The sequence below is a fragment of the Prunus avium genome, chromosome 1 (assembly GCF_965620075.1).
Source record: "Prunus avium chromosome 1, drPruAviu1.hap1.1, whole genome shotgun sequence".
In the NCBI taxonomy this organism is placed as follows: Eukaryota; Viridiplantae; Streptophyta; class Magnoliopsida; order Rosales; family Rosaceae; genus Prunus; species Prunus avium.
Window position 1 is genome coordinate 19,507,242 of NC_142284.1, and position 11,508 is coordinate 19,518,749.

General features: G+C 36.1%; 1 protein-coding gene across 1 annotated transcript; it reads left to right on the top strand.

Annotated features, from left to right (window-relative positions):
• The first annotated feature begins 120 nt into the window (after positions 1-120).
• Positions 121-8,137, top strand: LOC110745945 (RNA-binding CRS1 / YhbY (CRM) domain protein). The gene is made up of 4 exons (XM_021946107.2): positions 121-279; positions 703-1,039; positions 5,478-5,879; positions 7,552-8,137. Exons 1-4 carry the CDS (start codon positions 197-199, stop codon positions 7,987-7,989), a joined length of 1,260 nt encoding a protein of 419 aa, XP_021801799.2. The 5' UTR covers positions 121-196; the 3' UTR covers positions 7,990-8,137.
• The last annotated feature ends 3,371 nt before the right edge of the window (positions 8,138-11,508 follow it).

The window sequence follows — 11,508 nt, forward strand, 5'->3', positions numbered from 1 at the left end:
TTGGAAAGATATAAAAGTCAACATTTAGCGTTAAGATGCTGATGTTTGGACACGTGGTTTATTGGGTGGACCTGGGCTTGTGGAATCGCAGCTCATATTATAAACCGCCGGTCCATAGCGGTTTAAATCCGGTCTAGTTCTCGACCGTGCAGTCTTATTTCTCTGCTCTCTCTCTCCCTGAAAATTTGTTAGTAAAATGGCAAGAGCTGTGTTTAGTATTGCTGTTCGTAGAGCTTCTTCGATTCTCAAATCGTCACCTTCCAAACCTCTCTTCCTAAGGTACTCTCTCTCTCTCTCTCTCTCTCTGCATCATATGTTTGCCATATATTGTTTGTTTGGTTGTTTTCTGCTATCTAAGAATCAATTTTCTCTGCATCCAAACTCTTTGCTCCACACAACCCATCGAACCCCTTAATTGGCTTATAAGAAATAACTTTTCGTCCAACTTCTTTAAAACTGAAACCTATATGGATTCTCAAGAATGCAAGTCCTATCCAGCCAAATACTTAACTCACTGAGCCCCCGTTGATGGTTCCTTTAGATAATGATTTTTTACTGTGGAAAATCTATATGGAATGGGGTTATAGGAAATGGAGTAGTGAGAATGAGGAAATAATTGGCTATTTTGATCACTAGGTCACTCACTTACACATTAGCATTGCGTTTTCACTACGTTCTTGCTACATTTTCTGTCTCTTCCAGGTCAGGTTTTCCAACCCGAGAACCAATTTTCTTTCCACCCGAACATTTGCCTCTGCCAATCCCACCAAACTCATCATGGGTTTTTAGAAACTTGAGCCATGGAACGGTGAATTTGGTTATATCACAAGGGAAACCCAAGTTCGAGATGCACGAGATCGATCCTCCGAAAAAGGAGAAGTGGAAGACCAAGAAGAGGTTTAAGCTACAGAGAATGAGAGAGAAGCAGGAGAGAAAAGCAGCCAATAGGAAGGACCCGCGTCGGCTCGGCATAAAGAGGAAGAAGAAAAGGCAGAAGTTTGCCACTGCTGAGGAGAGGATCAAGTACAAGCTTGAAAAGGTGAGCTGAATTAACTCTTCTTGTTGTGGTGTCTTTCCTATGGATGCCCACGTCATTGGCTTTATGATCATGATCCAAAGAGGAAGAGCTATTGTATGGATAGAAAGCTTTAATGATCTTAAGTGTTGGTCCGCTTCCTAGAACCTAGCAAGCATAAATTTCATGTTTTCCCCATGGAAAGTTTGAAAAAGAGGCTAAGAAGTTGGAGTGATGGTAGTTGTCGCAGGTAAATAGTGTTCAGATTGCTATCGAGTCTAGAGTTGACTGTCCACTAGTGGTTAATCATTGGCTAGATGAGGTTCATGCTGTGACACTTACAAGAGTTTCTGGATGAGTTGCCACCCATGAGACATATTGACCTTGCTATTGATCTAGTCCCTCGATCTTAGTTTCCTAATTTTCCACATTATAGGATAAAGATGAATCCTAAGGAGCATTGCAAGTTGAATAAGCTAGTAGAAGGTCTTTTAGATAGGGTTCCTATTGATCATAGTTTTAGTACTTGTGCTGTTTCTGCTTTGAAAGTTTTGGTGGATGTGGGTAAAATTCGTGTCAATAAAATAGAGGACAGTCAACTATAGGATTCCCATTCGCCACTCGGCCATTCATAGGCTTGAAAACATCAGAAATAGTGGTAGGTTCTATTTCGTTCTCCAAGGTGGATTTTAGTAGTGTCTATCAGCAAATCAGGATTCGACTTGGAAATGAGATGGAACATTACCTTTGGTTTGTATAGTGTATGTTTACGAGGCTTATAAAATGTCTTATGTCTGTGTATAGCTAGATAAGTTTGTGGAATGTTTTATCATATTCAGATTTATAAAATTCTAAAGAACTCATAGTGTTGGGTAACATTTTTAATACTTCCGTTACACCAAAAAGAAAAAGGTTTAAGAACACTTCAGATTTTGTTGATTCGGAGAGTTAAGGAAACTGGATATCAACCTTAAGAAATGGTCTTTCTGCAGACCAAGTGCTTTCCTTAGTGCAGAATGACTTGCAACAAACTCTAAAATAAGGTCAATACAGGGATTGGCGTTAATAAGGCTAGTCTTTAGGTTTGTAGCATGCATGATCCACTTTCTGAAAGTTTCTTTAAAAAATTTGAAAATCTTAGTGTGTGAAATTGAAGTTTAAGGAGTGCTTGTGCATATAAGACCAATTTGGGACTGAACTGGAAAAAAGAAAAGAAAAGAGAAATAAGAATACCATGTTCAGAACCAAGCTAACTTGCAAGTGTATTTTTGGGAAGGAAAAACATTTGTGAACAAACGTTTCTTAGTGGTCGAGATTTCAGTTGTTTGATTGTTTAGTATGAAAAAGGTGATAACTCCCAAGGGACCCCATGGCAAAAGTTTAGCTCTCACCCTCATCCTCACCCTCCCCTGAATTTGTTTTTTTTTATTTAAAGAAGTTTATTTTTAAACAAATTGTGTCAGGGAAGATGCTAGTGTTTATGAATCCTCTCATTATAGCAGCTCTGCTCTTCAGAGATAGATATTTTGTTGTGTAATTGTGCTTCTTTTTCTTAGGAAGCTATCTCCTTGCCTTCATTGGGGGACTTGGACAATTATGTTTAGATAATGTAATTGTACCTTTTCTAACGATGACCTGTGATCAACTTCTTTTTATTTTATTGTTATTTTTTGCTTTGTTCTATTATCATGTTGGATTTCTTTCCCTTTTTTCCCTCCCAATTTGACAAGACCTCTTACATTTTCCTCCTTTTCATTAAGTTCTGTTTCACTGTCATTGGTTTCTTATGGTTGGTAGGGTTGAAGTCATTTAAACACTTCTAAACCAAATATCAATACTTTCAAACTCAAATACTGTCCCTCCTATCCTGCTTGTTTTGTCATTCCTTTTAAAAATCTCTTTTGATAGCACTACACTTATGAAGATTAATTTATTGCCTTTTTATCACAAATGGTCCCTGAGGTTTGTGAAACTATCACCTTTCATTCCAAACGTTTTTTGTGACACTAATGATCCTTAAGGTTACCCTCCACACATCAAAACGGTCCCTGCCATTAGCTTCCGTTAAATATTCTGTTAAATTGCTGATGTGGCACATGTGGGGAGCCCACACATCCAATGGTATAGAGCCATGTGATAAAAATGTAAAATCCATTAAAAAATTGTTTTAAAGAAACTTAAGTCTTTTGATAAATAAAAAATAGGGAGTTTCACTAAAATACCCAAAATGGGGGCTGAAATTATAAAAATACCCAACACCCAAAACACTTTATAAACATACCCAAAACTCATCATTACACACACTCAAAACCCATTTATAAACATACCCAAAACCCATCATTACACACATACCCAAAATCCATTTTGGGTATGTTTCTATGTTTAAATAGTGCTTGGGTATTTTTATAAATACATGTCTAGAATTGGGTATTTTTAAAAATATCTATAAAAAATATTAAAACTGAAAAAAAAAAAAAAAAAAAGACCTACACCAGCCCCTCTGTGTTCTCCCTCTTCCAGCGCCAACCCCCTTGCAGACCCTCTCCTCTCTCCTACCCTTCTCTTTCTCTCTCTCCCTCTCCCAGCGCCTCACAACACCGTTCCTTGCACTACAACTAGTCATTTTTCCTCCTTAAAAATTGGATTTTTCTTTCAAAACCCCAATCTTATGGATCCTCCAAACCTAGATAATTCTCTCCTTAATTACTCGTTGCTGTTAACAAACTGTCACAGCCACCTGGGTCTTCTTCAAATCCCCTGATAAAAAACTCTTGCAACCTTTAGACGGTCAAGACTTGGGTTGGTATTGTTCTATTTGTAACATATACCTTTTTCTTGTTCTTCTTCCTCCAAAGTTGAAAGTTTCAAACCCTTTGAAAGTGTGTTGATTTATAGGCACAGCAGGGACTTCAAAGAAAGAGGAGGAATTTAAGGCCATTATGAGAGAGAGAGAGAGAGAGAGAGAGAGAGAGAGAGAGAGAGAGAGAGAGAGAGAGAAGAGAAGGGAGGAAGAGGAGGGAGAGAGAGGCAAAGAGTGGGTCTGCCAGGGGGGATGGGGGAAGGCCCTGGCAGAGGGAGAATGCAGAAGGGATGGTACAGGTCTTTCTTTTTTTTCTTTTTTTTTAAATATTTTATACTTAAAAGATTTTAAAGAAGTTTAAAAGTTCAGGTGTATTCAATCATGATTTTATAGAAGTTTATACAATTCTGGGTGTATTCAATTCAGACTTTTTAAACTCCATTTAAATTTGAATGTATTCAATCACAACTTTAAAAGACTTCATAAAAGTTTGGGTGTATTAAAAAACTCATTGATTTTAAAGGAAATACAAAAAGTGGTGGATGTCATTTGATTATATACTAATTTTAGGCCATGACAAATCTTTGCTTCCCCTGAGAGAGTTTGATAGATATATTATTTTTATTCTCAAGATATGATTTCACCACTTCTACTACCTCCATCTTATCATGGCTATCACCACCGCCACCACTACCGCCACTGCCGCCACCACCACCACCACCACAGTCATCGTCATCACCGCCACCACCACCACCCCCAGCACCAACACCATGACCGCCACCTCCACCACCACCCACCGCCGCCCCCACTACCAGCCCCACCATCACCCCTACCGTCACCACCACCATCGCTAGCACCATCACCATCACTGCTACAGCCACCACCTCCACCACCACACCACAACCCTTACTCTCACCACCACCACCATTACCACCCCCACTATCAGCCACACTGTCACCACCACCACAGCCACAGTCGTCGCCACCACCACTCCCACCTCCACTGCCTCCGCCACCTCACTCCCACTTCCACCACCACTACCACTAGCACCCCCACCTCCTCCCCTAGTACCTCCCCCACCATCACCCGCAAACCACCATCGCCACCGCTATTGCCATCACCATCACCATCACCATCACCACCACCGTCATCACCCTAAACCCTTTGTTTTTTGAGTGCTATAAACTCCATTAAAATCAATAATAAAACTCAAACAAACTTAGTTAAAATCGGTACACGAATTCAATCAAAATTTATATGGAGTTTGTAGAATTCAGTCAAATTTAATTAAATTCAATTAAACTCCATCGACTTTATAACACTTTTAAAATCGTTTAAAATCTAAACTGAAAGTTTCTTTTAAATTCTTTTTTTTGGATTTTAAGTTTTAAAAATATTTAAAATATATTATATTTAAAGCCATGTGGCTCTATACCATTGGATGTGTGGACTCCCCACATGTGCCACATCAGCAATTTAACAGAATATTTGACAGAAGCAAATGGCAGGGACCATTTTGATGTGTGAAGGGTAACCTTAAGGACCATAGTGTCACAAAAAAACGATAGGGTGATAATTTCGCAAACCTCAGGGACCATTTGTGATAAAAAGCCTAATTTATTATCCCAGTCTTTGCTTTTCTTGACTTTGTTTACTGTTCAGGCTAGAATAAAGGAAGCTTTGCTGATTGAAAGACTTAAGAGGTATGAAGTTCCAAAAGTTCAGGGTCCTGAAGTAAAACCGGATGACTTGACAGGTGAGGAGCGGTTTTATATGAAGAAAATGGCCCAAAAGAAGTCTAATTATGCACCAATTGGCAAACGAGGAATATTCGGAGGTGTTATTCTTAACATGCATATGCATTGGAAGAAACATGAAACCGTCAAGGTGATTTGCAAGCCGTGTAAACCTGGACAAGTACAGGAATATGCCCAGGAAATTGCCAGACTGAGTGGTGGGATCCCAATTCAAATAAATGGAGATGACACCATAGTATTTTATCGAGGAAAGAACTATGCGCAGCCAAAAGTTATGTCACCTGTAAATACTTTGTCCAAGAAAAAGGTGAGTTTTCAAGCTTCCTCTATTCAAATGCTGGCATGTGTCTCTCTTCTTTCTCATTTTTGTAACTGTACAATTTTGAACTCAAATTTATTGCATTTTCCATTTGAGTTCGAAATGTGAGGAGAAGCACTTATGTAACTAGATATTGCACTGGCACCCCTTCCAATTTTTCCTTCCCGACCCCTTCTTTACGTACATATGCTGACATTGCACTCTCTCAAAATATACATGACATGTTAGTTCTTTGGATCATGCAACATCTTAGAATATAAAATAATTGTTGGCTTCACATCATAACAATTTCTGTTTTGGGGAACAATGAAGAACCAACCAAATTTAACATGATTTTGATTCCCTGGAATTGCAACCTGAGACGTGAGGGGGAGTATTTTGTTGCCTCAGTTCTTGGATTCGTCATTTTATTTGTTCATCAAATGGACGTGGATGTGATATCCACTCCTCATACAACATAAACATTAAATTATTTGCATAAAACTTCTTAGCCATAAGTGAAAATTAGCATGCATAGTTTGATACTTCTTGTGCCTTCTCTCACAATTCACTGTGAGGTCTCATATGTTGTATTCTAAGATTTCCACTGTATGTTATCGCTTCTGGCCAGCTCTCTTTAGTAGTATTGTGTGTCCCTTTAAACATGGATGCCATCAGTAATGTGCTGATGTGGGTCTTAAAGAAGTATCGTGACGTTCATCACCCATTGGGCTTTACCGGACTGGGCTCAGGCCTAATAGCTTAGCCTAGGGCCGAGTCAAGGCCCATTGGCTCGAGGCCTGCAGTTATTTCTGTGTTGAATGGTCAACGGCCTGGCAGCCTGGCCTGCTGATTGCCCTGACCTTCAGATGAAGTTTCTGATCTAGCATGAACCAACTTCAAAGACACATTACAGTCAAACTCCTCTGTCCAGCTAATCTGTGTTGATGCTCCATACAAAATGTTTTTCTCGAAAGTGATGAAAATTCATGAGCATTTTGATGCATTCATGTTGTCTTCCTGATGTTTGACAGATGCTGAAGATTAGCTCAGACTATTCTATCCTTGATCTCTGATGGTTTAACCCACCCAACCATATCATTTCACTGAGCCCATTTTGAATCCTTTCAGCTGCATAGTTGTAAATGAGTTTGTAGCACTAGGATGAAAATTGAGTAGTAAGTATTTTGAAGTCCATGAAATTCAACTTTAATGACAAGGAGCTGATAAATATTGAAGATTTGGTTAGAAGAATACCTTTTTTCTTACACTTTAAAAAAATTGAGTATGTTACTAATACTGAAGCCGGATAGAGGCAATGCCATGCAATTTGCATTACCCGTCCGTATATGTAGTTTCTTGAATTTGTTTCCTATTGATTGTTTGGAGTGTTTTTTGTTAGGAAGACTGGAAAACTTGATTTTGTGGTACTTCAATGCAAAAATTATCCCTGAATAAAGAAAATGTTATGTATTAATCTGTTCAGCAGCGTTGATGAGCTGAGGATACTTGGGGTACATCTTTTCTTTATTTATACATTTATTTTGTCATAGATTATATCTTTGGTGAATTGCTGTTGTAATGGAGGCTGAAACTTTTTTTTTTTTTTTTTTGGGCCGAAAGAGGCTGAAACTTATGAGTGGTGGTCTCACGCTACTGAGTTTGTTTCCCCTGTTTACAGGCACTGGAAAAGTTTAAGTACGAGCAATCTCTCGAGTCTGTGCGGCACTTCATTGCTATTGCTGAGAAAGAATTGGAGCTCTACTACAGGCATATTGCACTTTACGGCGACCCAAATGACAGAAATCCCTTGTCAATCTTGGATAGTCCAACAGAAGAGACCAAGGAATCAGGGAACCTTAAAATACTTAGAAAGCAAAAACTAGATTCCACTAGTGGTTTCTTTTCCGCGGCTCTCTCAGGGACAGAAGCAGATTCTTCAAACTCCGAGCTATCAGAAACTGATGGTTCTGAACATGACAACTTATCACTAAGTGAATCAGATTCTGAAGATGACAAGATATATAGTTCTGCTGATGATGAAGCAAGCACCTCGAAGACGCAACTGTTTGATTTTAAGCATGAGAGATTGGAATGTAGACAAGAAAATTTGATATGAATCTTTATTTTATTCTTTTTATTTTATTTTCTCCTCATCTTTGGAGCACTAAGGTAGGGTACCTGGTACCCTTGGCTTGTCCTCTTCCTCTTTTGTATATATTGAAAGGTAAAGATGTACAATGGAAAGACTTTTTCTTTTTTTCTTATATTTTTTTTATTGGTCGAAGAAGTATATTTGGTAGGTAAGGATGGGAATTATTGCTAATGGGCGTGCGAAAAGCAGTGATGTTTGGTATGGTTGTTAAGCATCAGAGATGTTTCAATTTTTTAAAATTTTTGGTCATAGAGATGTTTCAATTTAAGCAGATTTTATTCTCGAAATGTCATTTAACTTTTCCCACTTTAGCCAGTTTTTATCCAAAGCCATTGATTAAAAGACAAGTTACCTATTTCTCTTACGATTCCTACAACAATTTCAATTTTTGGTTATTAGATGTTAGTTTTTAGTTTTCATTTTTCATTTTTTTTTAAAGTTCGGTAACTAATTTTAGTTTTCAAAAAAACTGAAAACTAAACAAAAGTTGTTTGGCAATTTATTTCAGTTTTATGTGGAACTTGGAAATGCAATTTTTTGAGGTCAAATTGTGAATATGATATCATAGAATGAGAGTGTATGTTACAAAGAGTTCGTAGTATTTTTTAGTGAATTAGGCTGGATTTTTTTATTATTAATTTTGGATATGTAGGTCCCAACACTTGGACTGGATTGGTGGCCAAACGCAAGAATCGAGCAGCTGGGTTCAAGTCGGGAGGTCCTAAATACCGATTTTTGGTAATTGTAGTGCATTTCATGTGTCGTGATGTAAAATTAATGAATGAAAAACAAAATATGTTACCAAACATGTTTTCAATTTTCGAAAAAAGTGAAGTGAAAATGAAATGGTTATCAAACAACCCGTTATTGTTCTTTTTTAGAGAGCACATCCACGAATTTGTGTTGCCACGTGTCTAGGTCACAAGTTTCTATATATCGAAATTGTGAATGCAAACTCCGAATGCAATGCATAATATTCATAGGAAAATGCTAGGGAGATCACATTTTACATACCACTTTGTATAGCACCTCTCTAATAGAGCTGGAACCCATTGTATTAGTTGACTCCACCTCTATTAAAGAGGTGGTTAGTACACAATGTGATATATAAAATGTGATCTCCTTAGCATTACCCATATTCATATATAGTTATGCACACTGTAATACAATGTCATATGTATCCATTAAGGTGTGTAGTTGCGATGAAACAAATAGCCACAAAAACACACTAAACATTTGGTTGATATGGTAATAAATTTTGTAGATTTTACTTAAGTTTGTGTATGAATATGAGAACTTACAAAAAAAAGATTAAGACCAATTTGGAATCAGCCCCGTGATTTGAGGATGTTATCTAATTTCTACATACATAATTTGGGGTGATTTTATATAATTGGTACATATAATATATTTTTTGTTTTTTACAATACGATATTCTAAATTATTATAACGTACGGAAAAATGAATCGAATTCAAATGTAAGGAGACGAACACATTGCTTTAACAACTCAAATATGCATGCATATAATATACTTTCTACATATAATTTGCTTCAACCTTAGAATACCAGTTTCAAGCCGCATTGCATTGAAAAGTAATACCACGAGCTATTAACCAAATCCATGTTCCAGCTCATGCCAAAGTGGTGCACACCATGCCCGCCTTTTGTATTTGGACTCTCATATGGCACTTTAGACTTTTGCTTGATAATGAAAATTTTCATTTCCTTTGACCAAAAAAAAAAAAACGCAACTAGTACTAATCTAATGCCCTCTATTTATTTTTATAATAATAGGGCAATGTAAGTTGTGAAAAAAGTTATTTACATTAACACCCATGAGGTTTTCAGTTTTTTTCACAAAATTCCTTGAGGTTTCAGAAATTATACGAGTACCCACTGAGGTTTCAAAGTATTTTCATAAAACCCCTTTATGTATTTTTTGTTCAAAGAATGATAATTTTATATTTTAAAAAAAAATTCTCCAAATGCAAAAGTTAGCCTTTAAGATTAGATTGCACGGTTAAATTTGTCATTTACATAAGTTTTTTTAATTATAAAATCATTAATTTTTTTGACGAACTATCAACGAAAATGAGTTTTGTAGGAGGTGTTCGTGTAATTTGTGAAACCTCAATGGTTTGTGAAAACACCGAAGACCTCAAAGGGTGTTAATGTAAATAACTCATTGTGAAATGAATAAATAAAAAAAGTACACGTGTGTTGCATAGCATGTGATGTACTACGTGCTTTCCTCAGCTCATGATGTGCTTAGGAAAATCCAACCACAATACAACATGAAATCATCAAAACTTAAACAAAAAGATATGATATTGTTTTGTTCAAACTCCTTTTCTCGTTCTTTGTGTGAAACCATATACTGACTGACTTACGCCATAACTATTGGCTGAGAGTTCCAGCTGAAATAATCTGTGTGCACAAATTATAAAGCACCAAACCCTTTCAAACTTGTATTCTATTTAAGATTTATTAAAAGTGAAACCAAATAAGATTATAAGTCCACTTATCCAAGGACAAATAAACTAAACAAAAAATGGAAAATGCTTCAAAAGATTGAGAAAGAAGAGGTGGATAGTACTTACATTTCAGCAACCCAAACTTGACCATGACACCACACTCCCCCCCGGCCCCCTACAACAAATACAATGCGCTAAGAAACGTAACAGACAAACCTATTTTCCATCTCACAAATCCCACACAAAAAAAAGTCTTAAATCCCAAATAAATTATCCATAAACAAAACCTATATCAATCTCACAAATCCGTTGACAAAAAGGGACATTAGTGAATTGAGTAATTAATTAATGAAAAAGGATGTTTTTAACCTTTTTTTTTTCCTCCTTTGTTGGGCTCAGTATCCCAAGTGGGCCCCACACAATGAGAGAAATTAATTACCCACCAGAATCAAGGCAATAGGATTGAAACGGTAGTTAGGTTAATTTCACCTATAATATTTTTTTTAAGACTAAAAAAAAGATTATAGATTTATATAAATAAAATTAAAAGGAAAGATAGATAATAGTGAAAATATTTAGAATATTCCAAATCAAAATATCATAAAATGCAATTAATTAATGAAAATATTAAGAGTTTAAACATTAATTAAATGAAAATCATATAATCATTTTAAAGTTTTTCATATTAAAAATATTTAATAAAAAATAAAATCAGAACATAAATATTATTTTTATGTAACACAACTAGATTTATTTTAACTTTTTAAAAATTTTAAAATAAAAAACTAAAATAAAATAAATAAATAAACAACCACACGTGTGCCAAGAGATTAGTAAATTATTTGGAAAATTTTAATTTTGTCACAATCCTTTCTTTTTTAAGGTCTCCTCATAAAATCATAATCCATTTCACTCCAAATTATCATAATTTAATTTTAATTTTATTAGAAATCCTAATCCTTCCTTTTTAAGGCTTCCTCTCATAATCATAATTCATAATCCATTTTA

Bases quoted from the DNA above. Each gene is read 5' to 3' on its own strand.
- LOC110745945 (XM_021946107.2), top strand. From the start codon at position 197: ATGGCAAGAGCTGTGTTTAGTATTGCTGTTCGTAGAGCTTCTTCGATT. The intron at 1,040-5,477 runs GTGAGCTGAATT...TTTACTGTTCAG, and splicing joins TCAAGTACAAGCTTGAAAAG to GCTAGAATAAAGGAAGCTTT. The intron at 5,880-7,551 runs GTGAGTTTTCAA...CCCTGTTTACAG, and splicing joins ATACTTTGTCCAAGAAAAAG to GCACTGGAAAAGTTTAAGTA.